This window comes from Delphinapterus leucas, chromosome 15 (genome assembly GCF_059928025.1).
Source record: "Delphinapterus leucas isolate spDelLeu-1000000601 "Yukka" chromosome 15, BTC_Dleu_Yukka2, whole genome shotgun sequence".
In the NCBI taxonomy this organism is placed as follows: domain Eukaryota; kingdom Metazoa; phylum Chordata; class Mammalia; order Artiodactyla; family Monodontidae; genus Delphinapterus; species Delphinapterus leucas.
In genome coordinates this window covers 50,112,320-50,129,779 of record NC_143143.1, presented here as the reverse complement: position 1 = coordinate 50,129,779, position 17,460 = coordinate 50,112,320, and the positions used below count along the sequence as shown (strand labels likewise).

General features: G+C 40.9%; 3 protein-coding genes across 4 annotated transcripts in view; 1 reads left to right on the top strand and 2 right to left on the bottom strand.

Moving 5' to 3' along the window:
• On the bottom strand, positions 1-15,288 carry LOC149747456 (uncharacterized). 2 transcript variants are annotated; one of them, XM_089896579.1, is made up of 2 exons: positions 15,199-15,288; positions 1-409 (listed from the first exon to the last, which is right to left on the bottom strand). In XM_089896579.1, the coding sequence occupies exon 2, from the start codon at positions 365-367 to the stop codon at positions 206-208; it is 162 nt and encodes a 53-aa protein (XP_089752705.1). In that variant the 5' UTR covers positions 368-409; positions 15,199-15,288; the 3' UTR covers positions 1-205. The 2 variants fall into 2 exon arrangements, with proteins under 2 accessions (XP_089752705.1, XP_089752703.1); XM_089896577.1 differs by lacking the exon at positions 15,199-15,288 and adding an exon at positions 4,903-4,986.
• LOC149747455 (uncharacterized) lies at positions 4,418-15,308 on the bottom strand. The gene is made up of 2 exons (XM_089896580.1): positions 15,199-15,308; positions 4,418-4,648 (listed from the first exon to the last, which is right to left on the bottom strand). The coding sequence occupies exon 2, from the start codon at positions 4,625-4,627 to the stop codon at positions 4,436-4,438; it is 192 nt and encodes a 63-aa protein (XP_089752706.1). The 5' UTR covers positions 4,628-4,648; positions 15,199-15,308; the 3' UTR covers positions 4,418-4,435.
• Positions 14,143-17,460, top strand: part of SLX4IP (SLX4 interacting protein) — a 187,365-nt gene continuing 184,047 nt past the window's right edge. Inside the window, exon 1 of the mRNA XM_022556451.2 lies at positions 14,143-16,888. The gene's annotated coding sequence lies outside the window, so the exon portion shown is untranslated. The remainder of the gene's footprint in view (positions 16,889-17,460) is intronic.

The following is a 17,460-nucleotide window of genomic DNA, read 5'->3' as shown; positions in this document are numbered from 1 at the left end:
TAATTTGTGAAGACAGCTTTTATTTTGTTAACCAGAGTTTTCTATTTATTGTATTGTGGTGGGTTTCAACATTTAACAAGATTATCCTTCAGGAATGAAAGTCCGAATATACAGCGTTGTGGCTATAAAATTGAATACTTAGCTCCATGCTTACGATACTAATCGGCACGCAATGGCGTAATGACATATTAGTAATTCCAAATATTTATTTTAGTTCATTATTCAAACTCTTTTGTTTGCGTTCAGGCTGAGACTTTGCAGATTGTTTTGCAGCTCTCTGTATAAAATATGTTCCGAGATGGATGCCTGTGAAGAAAATCCCAGCTACCAGAAGCCAGTTCTTTCTGATCCAATTGCTATTTTTCATTTCTTCTTTCAAACTCAAGCTCAGACTCAAAGCTGCTTCTTTCTATAAGAAATAAAAATATAAAATATTTTAGAGAAATAATTCCAAAACATTTAATAGATTGTAGTTTAGTAATTACTTTTAATGCTCTGCTCCTTCTTTAGAAAAAGGAACTATCCACTGGCACAAACCCCCAAAAATGAGAATGTAAATCAACTTAGACTGAACATTCATTTCTTTATTCTTCAATGAATCCCTGCATGGAAAAGTACTGATATTTTAATAATTTTGGAATGCACAGTAACATAGCTAGAAAGCTTACAGTACAGTTATTCAAATATGATATGCTTCTAGAAGACAAATGCCATGTGAAACGCATAGAGTTTGGTCTCTGAGTCCCAAATGTTTTTATTCTCTTACATCAAGATCTGGTGTTGTTTCTTCTCTAACTTTCGTTTGCTTGGAAACCTTAGGTGTGAATACAAGTGCATTTATATCAAATCCTGCTTATAAGTAATTATGAAAATGAGATAACTGTTGGGATTCCTAATACAGACACTCTCTAATGTTCAGTCTACATCCAGCTAGACAAATCTACACAACACATTTACCAAAGAATAAACCATGTTTTAATTTTAAATATTTGGCTAAATTCAGAGCAGTTTCCTGTAGTTTTACCCGATCAATCAATGATTTTCAGTTTTGATGTCCTATATCTAACCGTCCCCCAAATTTTGGCTAATGACAATACAAAAGCCAGGGAATGTGCTGGATGACAAGGAGAAAAATAGGATCTGATTTGCAATGTGATCTCAAAGAGGGTAAATAATATAAAATGCTATCATTTACCAAGTGTGCTAGCACTTGTACTAGTTTCCTTAATGAGGTTGGAAGAAGCGTGCCTGAGGCATAAAATTCTGATACTACAATAATATGTGGCAAGGATAAAAATCTCAGGTCATAGACCTTATCTGTTGAGCCTTGGTGCTTTGAAGGTAAAGGTTCAGCCAATTATTAGTTATGTTCAGGAATATGCTAACCATGGGGCAGTGTTTAGCACAAATAAAACCAATTGAACTACTCAGACTACAGTACTACCCAGAGCTGTCTATGGCACAATATGATACAGACCAAAAAGGTGATTTGAAGATGTGCAAAGATGTGAAGAGAACAAGGGAATGCTATGCAAAGTGTTCTTTTGGTTACCACTCCTCCCAATTTAGTTAAAGGGCTGTAACCATGGCAACTGGGCCCAAATAAAGTGAAAGCAATGATGGCCAGCTTTCTCCCTGCAATGATAAAGCTATAGTCATCTCTTTATAGCACGAGGAGGAAAAAAAGTTTCTGTTCATCTTATGCAAGGAACAACAAAGGTACTTAAATATTATTTCAAAGGTTACTTTAGATTTGGCAAAATCTGTGAAATACATTTAAATGAAAGCTTAGTGAAGTGACTTCCATACATAAATTTGCACGTTACAACACACACACACGCAAACCACAAGTCATAACAGAGACTGTGATTAATAAAGTGATTTCTCTAGTTACTTTTCAATACATAATAGTGACATGCGACTTTTCAAAAGTAGAACGCCAAATTGGCACCTCTAACAGTCTTGTGGTAGTGAGGCCAGTAACCACATCTTTTGGCTAATATCTCTATAAAATGAGAAAGGAAGAGTGTTGGTGACTCCCAAATCATTTTTACGATGTCAAAACTTGCTGACTTCTGGTCCTATGTCTAGATCTAGACAAAATAAGGTACAATTGAAAAAAAAAGAAACGAAACACAGGGCTGGCTTATAGCATACGTTTGGAAGTGTCAGTTCAGCTATTTCTTTCTTCCTAACAATGTGACCCATTATTCCAAAAGTTACCATCACGTGAATGGCCCTGACTATTCCTGGATGCACTGGCCTGGCAGATGGGCTTTTTGTAGTGATGGATAACAATTAAATAATACTAAAACCTACATGACTATATTCTAAATTCAGAGCTATAAAATATGATTTAAAGAAATATAAACACGTAAAATATTTTCCTAAAAGGAATCAGAGCTCTTTGGAGAAGTGGCTGATTCTAGGTCTGAGGCAAGAAATAAACTAGATGAGCTGGGGACATTTTTTTGCCAAAAAGTAATAATGTTATTAAAGATCACTTGGATCATATCAAAGGGCACAGGAAAAACAAAAACAAAAACAAAAAACGACACAGGAGTCAACTTGGAGGGAATCTAAGATGGGACAATTTAAGCATTAAAAAGAATACTGACAGTAATAGACTGAGATAATTCAAATTTATTATAAAAACTGATAAAGGGAAATAAATCATATATCTTGCTTTTCCTGTATAAGTGCATTTTGAGGGGTAACTGAATAGTTGAGGCAAAGTTGGTCCAGCTACTAAATGGAGAAGAAACGATAGCATTTCAGCAGCATAATTTTGCAACACCTAATGAAGTAATGGACTACACCATCATAGTGGTTGGCAAATTATAGCCCATGGACCATATCCAGCCCACTGCCTGTTTTGTAAATAGTTTATTGGCTCACCCTCATGTACTGTGCATGAATGCTTTTGTGCTAGAACTGAAAGTTAAATACTAAAAGAGTTACCATTAACTTTTTCAGTGTGATAATATACTTGTGGTTGTATGTGTTTATCCTCACTGTTAAAGATACATTCCAAAACCTGAGACTTGCTTAAAAGTATTCCAGCAATAAAAAAAAAAGGGAGGGGATAGATAAAAAGAGATTGGTAAAATGTTGATAACTGTTAAAGTTGGGGGGTGGATACTACAGAGTTGAATATACTATTCCTATTTGGGGTTTGTTTGCAACTTTCCATAAAAAAAGTAAAAATTTTTAAAAATAACGGACAGATACAGCACATTCTTTTGATGTACTTCAACCACTAGAACATTATTACTCACCTGAAGGTCAAAATGGTATATTAAAATAGAAAATGTTCCACAATTGTAGGGTCACAGTTCTCCATCTGGGGCCAAATGAGTTTCATAATTTCTTGGATTTTAGAAATACAATATAGTGTATAACACCCATAATCAAAATAATATGGTGTTTAACACCCAGAATCAATATAATCATAATACAGTATAACACTCATGGTCAAATATAACAATATTTCTGCATTGAAACTAAATATTCATATTAAGTGGAATAAAGATTAAATTGCCTCATGCCAGTTAAGATCAACTACCTAAGGAGTTATGACAAAACCTTTTAGATTTTAGAACTTTCTGGATTTGGGAATTATTGATAGGGGTCTATAGACCTGAATTATATTACTATATGCTCTTATTTCAGTGACTCTGAAAAGTAACAAATTACTTTGAAGCTAAAATATTAGTCATTCTTTGGTAGCCATGGGGGATTCGTTACAGGACCCCCCCCACTCAGATACCAAAATCTGCAGATGCTCAAGTCCCTTATCTAAAATGGGGAAGTATTTGCATATAACATAGGCATATCCTCCCAGATACTTTAAGTCATCTCTAAATTACTTATAATACCTAATACAATGGAAATGCTATGTAAGTAGTTGCTTTTTGGAACTTTCTGGAATTAATTTTTTAAAATATTTTTGGTCCATGGTTCACTGAATCTGTGGATTTGGAACCTATGGGTACGGAGGGCTGACTGTAGATATTAAGGAATAAATACAATTAGTTTTATTTATCTTGGAAAAATCAGAGAACAATAATAAAGAAAAGAACCTTTTGCAAGTTACAGATCTGTAAGTGCGGCATGGATTTATGGCAGGGGAAAAACTGCTCCTTTGGACACAATTATGATCCTGGTGACACCGCTAGTGAAAAGGGCAGGACAAGTAATGGACCGACTGTCCTTTCAGGCAAGTGTCAAAGCTTTCTGTGGAACCAACTTTTCTAGAAGCAACTGTAGGATAATATTTTGCCAGTGGTTCATAATAAAAACAACAGGTTAACTCACCAACTTAGGCTTTTATTGCCAGAGCCCTATACTTTCTTAAAGATTATGTTTCCCATTGTTGGAACATGCCATTTGGTTGACCACATTAAATCAAACTCACCTGAAGCTCTCAAGTCTACTATTTCCCTGGGATGTGGTTCTTCTCAGGACTTGTGACTGCCACACTTCCTGGCTCAGGAAGGTCATCCTTATTAGGAATTTGGAAGACAGGGCTGCTTTTGATCCTGTGCCACCCCAAATGTATGAGCCCAACTAGAGGTACCATAACAACCAGAACTTTGTAGTCTCTCCAGAATTTCTGAAAGCTCATAGTGCTTCAGCATTAGTGCACCTAAGAAAAGGCCAACAGTTAAAAGAAACAAAATAAAAAAAAATCCCTCAAATTACATCTATATATACCACCACAAGCAGAATATTGCACTCCAATAAAAGCTGCCTGTTAAAAGTTTTTAGTTACAATACATTGCAATGTTAATTAACAAAAAGAGACGTTGTAGACTTAAAGGGATGGCAGGAAATCAGGCTTGGTAAGCTTATAGAGTAATACTAAACGTTTAGTCAGAAACTGTAAAGGAGCAATATTACCTGCTCGGAAAGCCACTGGAATCTTTGGAAGCACTCATGCATCAAAATCGTTTTCTGGGCTTCCCTGGTGGCGCAGTGGTTGAGAGTCCGCCTGCCGACGCAGGGGACACGGGTTCGTGCCCCGGTCCGGGAAGATCCCACATGCCGCGGAGCAGCTAGGCCCGTGAGCCATGGCCGCTGAGCCTGCGCGTCCGGAGCCTGTGCTCCGCAACGGGAGAAGCCACAACAGTGAGAGGCCCGCGTACCGCCAAAAAAAAAAAAAAAAAAAAAAAAAATCGCTTTCTTCAGCGGTCCCCAGCCTTTTTGGCAGCAGGGACCGGTTTCATGGAAGACAATTTTTCCATGGACAGGGGTGGGGGGTGCGGGGTAGATGGTTCAGGAGGTAGTGCGAGCGGTGGGGAGCGGCAGATGAAGCTTCGCTGGCTGGCCACCGCTCACCTCCTGCTGTGCGGTCCGGTTCCTAACAGGCCTGGACCAGTACTGGTCCACGGCCTGGGGGGTGGGGATCCTTGGTTTTCTTTATATAATTAATTATACTTTCTCTGAACCATAATGAAGTTAGATTTTTTTAAAAAATATATTTAGTCACAATTTTTACAGAAGAATCAAATGGCAATCCTTAAATCTGCAGTAAGAATTCAGATTCTGCATTCTGACAGGATGTGAATGATGATGCTTCAACTGAGATTGAGTCATGCACGGATTCCAATCGCAGCAAAAGACCTTTGGTTTGGACTCTATGAATTAATGCCATTTCCACATTTATGTGCTGAACCACTGCATTTTAGAGTGTTTACCCTTATCGCTAATAACTATACCCTGCAGGGGTTACTGTCAATCCAGTTTACATGAAGAAATTGGGGCCAGTAACTTGCCTGGAGTTTCAAAGCTCAGTAGTATTGAGAACAGTCTTTTTGCTCTATGTTTGATTTGGAAAGCATGGAGTGTAGCCCAGGAAGTCTGTTTCTGATGATCCGCTGGGTTTGGGAACTTGAGTCCGTACAACTGGACTTCTTATACTTTTTCACTTAAGGGCACTCACTAGGCTTTAGTGATTAGCTTATAGACTTGTGATGCTATGAATGGACCTGCTCTCCAAGTTCCTTTCTGGGCAAAGGACAGTAAGGACTGCTTCTTCATCTACAGGATAAACTAAGAATTAGGTTCAATTGCATGTATATGAGTTTCAGTATCATAAAATTTCTTACAGTAATTTTGTGTGAATGCCTTTAGAAAAATGCCTGAACAGAATTTTCACTTATTCCTTCCCTTTTAAATCAAGATTAATATACAGGACTAATGAGCGAAATACCTAAATTGTCTCTGTGTTCTGTATATACATATTAGAAAAACAGAAGGCTTAGAGTTATGCCTATGTACATATATTACTCCCAGCATTAGAAACCATTTCTCCTTGAGGTCCAAATTCACATTTAATAAGGACTTTGTTGCTAAGCTTAAACAAATTACTAGATGGAAAAAACATGGCCTACTTTGTAACTCCAAGTATTTTATGCCTTTTTCTTTTCTAAAGTGCTTTGGCATTGTATACACTTCTTGCAGCCTTTACAGACCACACCTTTTATTGACATGCTCATGTTCTATCTTCGGAAAAAGTCAATCACAAATAACTGTATCATGATTACATTTCCTTGCGAAGCCCACTGTGCGAAAGCCTTTGGGACATTTGAGATTTGAGGAAACAATAAAACCACTGGGGGAGGCACCGGGGGACTCGGAGTAAGTAATGAGGGAAGAACTACAGTAAGCGTTACTTCCTAGATGGAAGGAGGGACTGAGGGTGCACCAAAGTCAACCCGCTTGTGTTGACTGATAGGTGGTATTTTTGTCCACAAAATACCTTGAATTAAAGGTTTAGAAGATACTGTCCTTCACATCCAGTCTCAATACCTAAGGTGACTTTAACACCTCCAACTCTGTCCCTCTCAACACGAGCTTATCAAGTCACAGTACTTTTCATAGATGGCATCTCTGCTCTTCACTGTTTACTTCTCATGATCACTAACATATCATCACTCATTATTTGTTACTTTTTCCTGAGTTGCAAACTTTTAGGAAAACAGCTTACAGAAAAGAGTCATTTGGATAAAAGGATATAATAATAAAGTTGACATAAATAACTCAATAATTAAAATTCAGAACAAATTAAAGTACAAGCTGTAACAGCAATGTCTGGAAAGTGTGGTACTATTCTCTCCATGTAGGTCACAGGATGAAATGTCATATATTGAGACCCTTCCTCATATTAGGATCAAGTTAGCTCCCTGTACTCAATACAACTTTGGGTCATCGCTGTGTTAAGGACAAAGGAGGGCGCTCCATTTTATTTATGTTGTGTTTAACAGACTACTATTTTTTTTTTTTTTTTTTTTGTGGTACGTGGGCCTCTCACTGTTGTGGCCTCTCCCGTTGCGGAGCACAGGCTCCGGACGTGCAGGCTCAGCGGCCATGGCCCACGGGCCCAGCCGCTCCGCGGCATGCGGGATCTTCCCGGACCGGGGCACGAACCCATGTCCCCTGCATCGGCAGGCGGACTCTCAACCACTGCGCCACCAGGGAAGCCCCAGACTACTATTCTTTTCCACTAGAATAACTTAAGGATCTATGCATCTTTTTGTAGATTTGGGTTTAGTTAAACCTGGGAATTAGTACCTATTTTGGCTGAAAACTCGTATTTGCCAAATTACCACTGAGGCCCAGTAACAGCACTTCCTGGTTAGTCACTGATGTGGACTGATTTAATGATTAATTGCTGTAATATTTGCTCAACACCTACATGCCCCCATTTCCTCAAATTCTCCATATCTCACACATTGATTTGGCTAATGGGGGTGAGAGAGCAGGTAACTATTTTCTGATGATTATCCTGTTGTCCTTTGAGAGGCTTGGAAAATTATTAGGATCAGGATGACAGGGCTTTTTACTTTACAAAGAACTTTCAGAGTCTTCACATTTAAATCCACATAAAAAACACTGAGTATCACACCATCTGCATGATAGTCCATCTCCACCAAGCAAAATGGACTATTTTTAAATGGCACAGTAACCTTCACCTACTTCATTTCGCTTAATAGCTTTCCAGCATTTTACATGTATTCTGTTGCTTAAATAACCCATATTCTAGGGCCAGACAAGTTTAGACTTCACTAAATAAGGCTCATTGTTAGTTGTAAGAAGAAGACAACAAACTAGTCAGTGAAATGATGCATTCCTTATTTTCTTTATATCTTCTTGTGGAGCTTTTAAATACAGTCCATATATTTTGGGGATAAAATTTTGATTTAACTCATTTTTTTCTTCTAAAGTCTTTTCGTGGGTTTTTTTTTCCAAAATGAAAATCAGCATTACTGCCGTTTTCTAAAAAATATAAAATTGTCTTACTTTTTTAAGTTAGAAAATACAGATGTAAGAAAAAGAAAGCTAAAATATCTGTAGTCATTTTGGTTTTCACAAAAATGTGGTTAGAATATACATGCTGCTTTGTAATCTTTTCTTCCTGCAAGAATACAAATCTTCATTATGATTTTCAGTGGCTGTATAGCTTTTGATTTATGGCAATACCCTAATTTGACAGATCGCTGATTGATAGAAATTTGAGATTTTTTTCAGTGCTTTATTGCTAAACATGCTAAGAATAGTAAGTATTCTTGTAAATTCTCCAGAGCCCATGCTCATAGCTGCTACATGGTGCTTCTCAGGATGATACAAGTCTTACTAGAATTCCTAACAATTAACTCATTTTTCTTTCTTTTTTTTTTTTTTTTGTGGTACTCAGGCCTCTCACTGTTGTGGCCTCTCCCGTTGCGGAGCACAGGCTCCGGACGCGCAGGCTCAGCGGCCATGGCTCACGGGCCTAGCCGCTCCGCGGCATGTGGGATCTTCCCAGACCGGGGCATGAACCCGCGTCCCCTGCATCGGCAGGCGGACTCTCAACCACTGCGCCACCAGGGAAGCCCTAACTCATTTTTCAAATGAACTTACGAAAAGGTTTTTAAAACCTTGACTTTTACAAAGGTTCTCGGTGCTGGGCAGCAGGGAGACAGGGAGCTCCAACTTGGGGGATGAAAAACGAAGCTAGATACAGCTTATCTTAAAATGGTCCTTCCCCCCAAACATTTGGCAACAGGTTATTCCAGGTGGTATGGAACTATTTTATGGACTCAAGAGATTCCTGAGTCTGAAACAAAAATTTCTCAAGAATATGCTCAACATGATCAGATTTGTTGGGCAGTAAGAGGATGGTTTCTAAAATAAGTTAGTGCTTGTTGTTCGTTCACTGAGGCTTTGAAGTATGCTTGGAGTAAAGCAGCAACAGAAATAACAGCAGGAAGACTTCTTTTCTCTCCTTACCCTCCTTTAGTCTACCTGCCACTGCCCTTATCTTTCCTGAATCTTATTTAAACACACTCCTAAAAAAAAACCAAATAAACAAAACCAGAAGGCATGGAACTCTTTTGATGGAGGAAACCAAGAGAAAGGAAATGAGATTAGTAAATTTTACATTAAGTAAAACAGAAAGTAGATGTTTATGGTTTTATCCATTGAAATGCCTTTTGTTTAGAAAATGTTTAGAGGCCATCAACACAGATTATGCTTTCTTATACTCTTCTTTCAAAAATGTATACTTTGCATTATTCAAAAAGTTTCATATTTTTTCTCATTTTGTTTTCATAGCAATTTTATGAGACCACTTTATACATGAGGAAATTCTAAATGATTGATTCCAAAATTACTGTCAGCTAATTGTGGCACTCATATTAGATTCTGGAGTCCTAAAAGTCTTGGTTGGTATTCTTAACAGCAATATTCAAAAGTCAAGAATTAGTATCCCAGCTTTGGCAATAAGACTCAATCAGAATTTCCAGTGCATGATGATGGACGAGGACATTCTGGGTGCATGGTGCACACTTGTGAGGGTCACTGAAGAAGGCAAGTATCCTGGTGCATTACACCTGGCATGTTTTCTTCTCATGTCAGGTACACTTGAGGTTAACAGGTCTTGTGCCACTTGGTCCAAAATGAGAGGGTAAAAAAGCCTATCTCCTCCAAAAACACACCCATGATCTACTAATGGTTGAGATTAGTGGGGCTAATTTTAGTTCAGTTTTTTTAGCTTAGTTCTTAGTACGGAATGAATAGAGAGAAATTAATGAACAGAATGGAGAAAAGCTTGCTGTATCTCTGCCTCATTAAAATATCGTCATCTTTTTGAGTGCATATAAAGGCCAAGGAAGGAAAACACTGAGAGATATGCTTCAGACCACAAATACTCTTTACATTTAAGGCACTAATGTGTCTAGAACAGCAACTTTCCCTCCCCTCAATTTGTATTACAGAGATTACCAGCTCTTCAATTTCTACCATTAAGGCCTCTGACAGGCTTACTGAAACTTGTTACATTCCAAGCCAAAGGAGGGTTTCTTGGTGCTAGAACTGGTCAGTAAGGTGAAGGGCAAAGAAGGGCAAAAAAGCAGTTAAGCTCCCTAGGAAATCCTAAACAACCTGGCTCTGGCTATCAGATTACTCTTTCTATGGAGCATCAGGTCAATTAAAACCGCCACTCTTTGCTACTGATTAGGCCTACAACGTGGATGCAGGAAATACTCTGTGGAAGTTTCTCATTTTGCCTACTGGGCTTGCTGGACGCCACCTGCTGGTCTTTTGGACACAGTGTAAGGTAAATTCTTTATGTCTTCATTGCTGCTCTGCTTAAAGTATTTGGGAAAAAACAGTAATGTTTAACAATTTTTTAAAAACTACTGAATGTAACTTAAACATGGAGAACGCTAAACAGAATGTTGAACAATTAATTAACCCAGCTCTTGTGACTGCCATATTCGATGAAGTTTATTGGAATTGTACAATGCCTTTTCTTTTAGCATGGCAATGTTGGTTTTTAAGGATCTGTGAATTCTTCATTCCTGAGTTCCAATAACTAACCCTGAAAATAGTTCTTTTTATCCTCAATTGTTAATACAGCAGTTCACATCTTGGCAGTTTTTGTGTACCCATTAGAAAGGACTGCATGTTGTCTTCAGGCCTATTCAACTGACTGGCGTGCTAAAGAGAACAATAGCTTCCTTTTTTCTTTTTCTTTTCTAACTACATCACCTAAAATAACAGCTTTGCTGAGCTTTTCCAGTCTTGGAAAAACACAGGTACCAAAAACGTTACTGTCAATTCTCGATGAACTGAATGGACTACACCTGAGTTCTAAAGTTTCCATTCCGCAAAATCCTACCCCTACCTTGACCTACAGGCAGTAGCTGGGCTGCTGACAGCACAGCCTCATCAGGAGCGGGTCAGGAGTACGCACAGAGTACGGTGAAGGTCAAGTTATGTGTAAGCATTTCATGATCTCGGTTATCCCCCACTGTTACAGTGAATTCAATGTATTTATAAATAAATAATATACTGAAAGCATCACAGATTTTATAGGGGAGCTTTACTAACTGTCAACAGCCTAAGATGTGACAAGTGAGTGATTGATTAGTGACTAATGAGGAAGAGACAGTCTTACTGGCAGGCTGTGGTTTATCAGAAAGGTTTGGAACGCTGTTATAAAGTTTACAGAGTTGTCTGAGAATCTTTCCATCCCCTTTCACTGTCTTTACATCTGGCTGCCATTTGATGCCCAGATTGGTAGAGGAAGGGGACTGGGCACCATGCAGACGGCAGACTGTTCCAGATTAAGTGTGCAGCTGACTGGGCCCTTAGTACCGCAGCAATGGCTTTATGTTCCCCTGGTCAGCTCTGAATCCCAAAAGGGTTGGTTTCTCTCTTCCTCATTTCTGAGATTTCTATTTTACTCTCTACCTTCATTTCTGCAGGTAACCTACTGGCCAGAGGAAACCGTGGCTACTGGGTAGGAGCCCCTCCACTTCCTGCTCCCACATGCCCACCTCAGCTCCCATCTTCACCTCCTTCCTCAGTGTCTCAGAGGAAGGCCTGGCACTTCTGTTATCTGTGCTCCAGCTGGTCCCACGTGCTGCTGTGTCTTCACGGTTCCACCTCCATTAACCTCCCTCTTCTACCTTCCACCTCCCACTTGGAATTGGTCTTCCTCCTATGCAAAACCTGACCATTTTTCTCCATTGAAAAGAACCAAAAACAAATTCCCCAATGTAGCTGCCCTTTACCAGCCTTCCTTCCAGTACTACACACTCTGATTCCTTTCAAATAATGCATGTTTCTAGAGCCACTGCCACTTCCATCTTCAAACCCAAGTAATTTGCTTTTGCCCCACCCTCCATGGAAACTGCCCTGACTATAAAGATCGCCAATCTCTCCCTTTCTCCGTGATCTCTCTGCACCACTTCTGATGAATTCTTAAAACTCTGTACGTACCTGAGACTAGCCTGATCCTTCTCAGTCTCCTTTAATGACCCCTTGGTTTCCATCCACCTACTCCCCCTTCTCAAAGCTCTGCCCTGGGCCGTCTTCCCCACGTGTTCGTTTCCTGGGTGGCCTCATTCACATCCAAAGCTTCTGTTTTAACACATCCACCAATGACTCCCACATCTACATCTCCAGCTTAAACCCACTTATCCCACTGTTATTCCTCACAAGTGTCTAATCTCATCTCATATAAAGACGACTCCTCTTTCCTTCCCAAACTGCTGTTCCTCCTCTGCTTCCTGTTTTGTTTTTTAAAAAAAGGCATTACCAAAATAAATAAATAAATAAATAAAAATAAAAAAGACATTATCTGCCATGCCATTCAGTTAGAAAATCTGGATATAGTGGACTCTGCCCTGTTCCTTATATTCCTCATCAAGTCAGTCACTCAATCCTCCATTTGAAGTGACATTTCTTTTATGTAATTTCTCCCCACAGCTACAGTCCAGACCCTCATTACCTCATGATCTCCTCGCTTCTAGTCCAATGGTTCTCAAAGTGTGGTCCCCTCACCACAGGCAGTAGCATCATCTGGGAATTTATCAGAAATGCAAAATCTTGGGCTGCTCCTGACCTACTGAATCAGAACTCTAGGTTGGGATCCAGCAATCTGTGTTTTAACAAATTCTTTAGGTAATTCTGAAGCTTAAGTCTGAGAACCACTGTTCGAGTCTATTGCCCACTAATCCATTCTCTACCCTCTTAACACAGCCATCTTGGGGAAAACAACAACAAATACATTCATGTTTCTGCTTTGCTTAGAAGCCTTCAGTGACATTTTTGACTAGAAGGTAAAACCTACATTTCTTAGTACAGCACAAAAAGCCCACCAGGATCTAGTTCCAGAAGGGAAAGCACAGCAAATTATTTTAGTAAGGACATATTGTTGTGTAGTGATTAAGGGGATGAGTTGTGGAATCCTACTGCCTGGGCTTTCCATCTCTGCCTTACCACTTTGCAACTGGCTGTGACCTTGGATGAGTCACCTAACCTCACAATGCCTCAGTCCCATCACCCATAAAATGAGAATAATATTGACATCCATCACAAGGCTGTTGTGCAGTTATCACAATACCTGGCACTCAGACTGGACCCTGTGACTGTTAGCTATTATTTTGATTATTTCAAAAGGTAAAAAAAAAACATTACTGGTGTCAACCTTGAGTGTAGAAAGAGAGGTCTGGAATGACTAAGGCAAGTGGGTCCATAAACTATAGGCAGTTTCAGTTAGTCCAGATGTGAATAAAACCCCCAGATTCTCAAGAAAGAGGTTCTGAGGTCTTCGGGGCTATTTTGATTAGAGTAGGGTAGATCTGTAATCAGATTCCAGGATGTTATAGAAAAGATAACACTCAGGCTCCTAAAGTGAGGGCCAGGAATGCTAATCATGAAGGAAACCGGAAAACTCAAGGACAGAGCAAAATAGCAAAGACAGGGTGAGAGTTTCATATTTATTTCTCTGATAACAGTTAATGAAGTTAAAGTTGCCAGTGATTAAACATGAGAGTCCTAGTGTGATGAAGCTTTGAGTACCGATGGAAATCAAATTCTAACCTCCCGCACAAGTTACAATCTTAGGCAAATTACTTCTTTCCTGCCTCAATTTCATAGTCTGTAACATGAGGCTATATAATGAGGATTTCTAAGTATATATCTATGTATTTATTGCTTAGTCTAGTGTCTAATACGTGAGACGTATTCAATGCATGGTAGTGATTATTATTACTGTACGTACAATATCTTCAGTACAAATCATATATAAAAACAGGCACTTCTGGAGATTCCTGTTTGACTAAAGCTCCTGGTAGTGCTGAGACAGGACTGACTGGATGAAGAGAGTTGAAGTTATGCCCTCCTTCCAGGGCAATGGGTATCCAATGACTGGTCACTGCAGTGGTACAAAGGCCTGGCGGTTCATCCAACTTGGGCCAACTATGAAGGCCCAACCCAGCACCGGAGTTCCTGTGAGACTGGTGGAGACCCTCCTTGGGACTACATTACAGCTCAACTTTTTCTATCCACCCAATCCTGCTTCCTTTCTTCCTTGGTAAGATCCAAAAAGTCCTCCCTAATAAATGTCCTGCCCACAAATCTCCTTAGAGTCTGCTCCCCAGGGAACCCAATCTAGGACAATCTGGAAACATCTTGTTCATTTATCAATGTGCTTGTTTATTGTTTCCCCTTCCATCATTGAATATAAGCTCCATGTGGTCAGGGACCATGCCTGTCTTGGTCACTGCTGTATCTGCTAACTCAGCACAGTGTGACAAATACGAATATAAACTGATGACGTTAATGAAGGAAAAACTGCAGGTACAGAGAGCCTCTGAAACAGCAACAGGATTTGTGGATGGTCCAGTTTGGGAGGAAGATGTATATGACTTCAGGAGGTCTCCCTCTCAAAAAGATTTCAAAGCCCCGAATCCTGCTTTTGCTTTCAGAGTTGGTACTACCACGCTGTACAGAGTTCTGACATCCAGTTCCACGTCAGAGGGTGGCTCTCACCTCCCAGACATACACAGGTGGCAGCGCAGGTGCAACTGGTGCTTTCACTGGGACACCTTTTCCTTCTACTTTATGGTGCCGCGCAGATGGGAGAGAGAGAAGGGTCTATACCTGGAACTCTACCTACACCACTGGAACACCTCCTCGCCATCTACATTCCTTCCTGCAGCAAGGATTCACTGCCAACAGCTGTTTTAAAGGTAGATCTTCAGCTTTCTAAGGAACCAGCCTCCTCCTATTCCCCGCCCCCAAATATCCTTCAGTGACACCAGTGACCTTTCCGAGCGGGGAGGAGGCGCCCACAAGCCCCCCACTCCTCTCTTCGGCCGGGTAGAGTGCCGGCTTTTCCACCTGCGACCCCGCCACTCTCACCTGCGCACCCGCCGCTGCGCCGCCCCGTCAGCCGCCGCCCGCAGGCCCCTGAAGCCGAGCACCACGCAGCCGCAGCCACCAGTCCTGGCAACTCGCGCCCCGAGCTTGGAGACGGAGCACGCGCAGCTCTGTGGTTGGCGCCGGTCCCACTCGGATTTCTCTTCTCCGGGTTTTCGTGATGTTCTCAGCCGAGAACGCGGTGGCTGGAATCGGAAAGAACAGGGGGCGGAGCTTATTCAGTGTCAATCTCAGCAAGTTATTGAAACTGGAAAACTTAAATAACAGATCAAATGCACTTGTTAAGGCACGGTATCTTCCCTCTGGCGCGCGCTTGGGAAGCACTTATTGAACGAAAAAGTGAGCGACTGTTCTCGGCGGCTCTCGGCCCTCCTTCATTTGACCAATCACAGAGCGACGGATTTTGTTGCTCATCGCCAACTCCCCGCCTTCCTTTATGGCTGCCTGGAAAACCTGGAGAAAAGGACTCAACAGCGACCATTTCTGTGGATCGTGTTGGAGAGCGGTCATGCGCAGTGCGAGCTGGTGGCGCTCAATTAACAGCTTCTGCCCTTAGTCCGCCGTCTGGGGGCCTACGGGGAGTTCAGAAGTCCTCTGTTTCTGTGCCCTTCACCAATTAGATAATTTGCGCACTACGTCCCCATCCTGGTTTTTCGTTCGAGGACAAAAATTGTATTCCCCTGTACTATTCAAAAGAATTGTGGGAGAAATTATGTTCCTGGCTATTTTAAAATTTATCCGGCATTGTGAAAGTCACCTTTACTTTCCAACCTGTGTTTTCTATAATCTTGCCCTTCAAAGATTGGGGAGACTTTTTCCATCCTTGTGCTAGTAATTTTACGGGGTTAAGAAGCACTCTGTGAATGGACTTGAGGACACGGGGAGGGGGAAGGGTAAGCTGGGGCGAAGTGAGAGAGTGGCGTGGACTTATATATACTACCAAATGTAAAATAGATAGCTAGTGGGAAGCAGCCGCATGGCACAGGGAGATCAGCTTGGTGCTTTGTGACCACCTAGAGGGGTGGGATAGGGAGGGTGGGAGGGTGACGCAAGACGGAGGAGATATGAGGATGTATGTATATGTATAGCTGATTCACTTTGTTATAAAGCAGAAACTAACACACCGTTGTAAAACAATTATACTCCAATAAAGATATTTAAAAAAAAAAGAAGCAGCACTCTGTACTACAGGAATACTGCGTTTTATTTTTCTCTCGATCACCCCCGCTGTCTAGCACAGTGGGTAACTGATTCTTCACGGACCAATCATGTTCACTTCGTTCTCGGCCCCTACGTAGTTGTCTTTTGCCGCCATTTTTGTTTTGGGCTCTCGTTGAAAACCGCGAGATCCTGCTCGGAGGCCATTTTTTTTTTGGGCAGATTCCGCGCGCTCCCCGGGCCGCTCGCTTAGTGTTTCGCCGCCATCTTAAATCCTGGTTGTGGCTTCAAATCCACAGTGAAGCAGCTCAGGTCATCTTGTGTTTGGGCGGTGGCAGAGTTCCTCTACGCGCCGGGAGCCCGGGGAAGCGGGAAGTAAGCAGGAAACGCGAATTCCCAAGCTTCTAAAGGTTGGCTTGAGAGCCTGCTGTACAGCCAGGTACTACTTCACCAGTTACTCTGGACAGTAACAAAACAAATAAAAGCCCGAACCCAAACCCTCTCACCATCATAGGTAAGAACTTGGAAATGCTGACAACCTAAGATATTCCTTCCCTTGAACTAAACTGTTTGCCCATCTCCTCTCCCACTCTGGTTTTTTCCTTTGATTAGTGAACCTTTTCTGAATCCTTCTCCCTGTGCTTCCACCTCTCTCCATTGTTTTAAACATAAGGGTAATTAAATAAATAAATTTTAAAACAAAACAAAACAAAACATAAGGGTGCGGGAAGCCTGGGCTTGACAGTGGAAATGTTGGTTTGGAAAATTCTTTTTTTTTTTGGCGGGGGGGACAAAATGGAGTACAGTGAGTGGGCCAGGTATTTGTATTAAACACCTATATGTACTGATAGATTCCCCTTCCCAGACATTTTTTGGGTTGTGACATAAATATAGATTGTGTTTGTATATACTTATTCATTCACTTATTCAGTACATTTGTTGAGTACCTAGTGTGTACTAGGCCGTGGTGATTCTGTGTAAATTAAAATAAAACCCCTTTATCTCATGGGGCTTACATTCTGTCACCTTGACAGCTACTGGGTCGGGGCAAGTAACAGTATTCTATGGTTCTTAGTCCTGCTACGC

Bases quoted from the DNA above. Each gene is read 5' to 3' on its own strand.
- LOC149747455 (XM_089896580.1), bottom strand. From the start codon at position 4,627: ATGAGCTTTCAGAAATTCTGGAGAGACTACAAAGTTCTGGTTGTTATG.
- LOC149747456 (XM_089896577.1), bottom strand. From the start codon at position 4,944: ATGCATGAGTGCTTCCAAAGATTCCAGTGGCTTTCCGAGCAG. The intron at 410-4,902 runs GTAATATTGCTC...TATTTCTTATAG, and splicing joins TCCAGTGGCTTTCCGAGCAG to AAAGAAGCAGCTTTGAGTCT.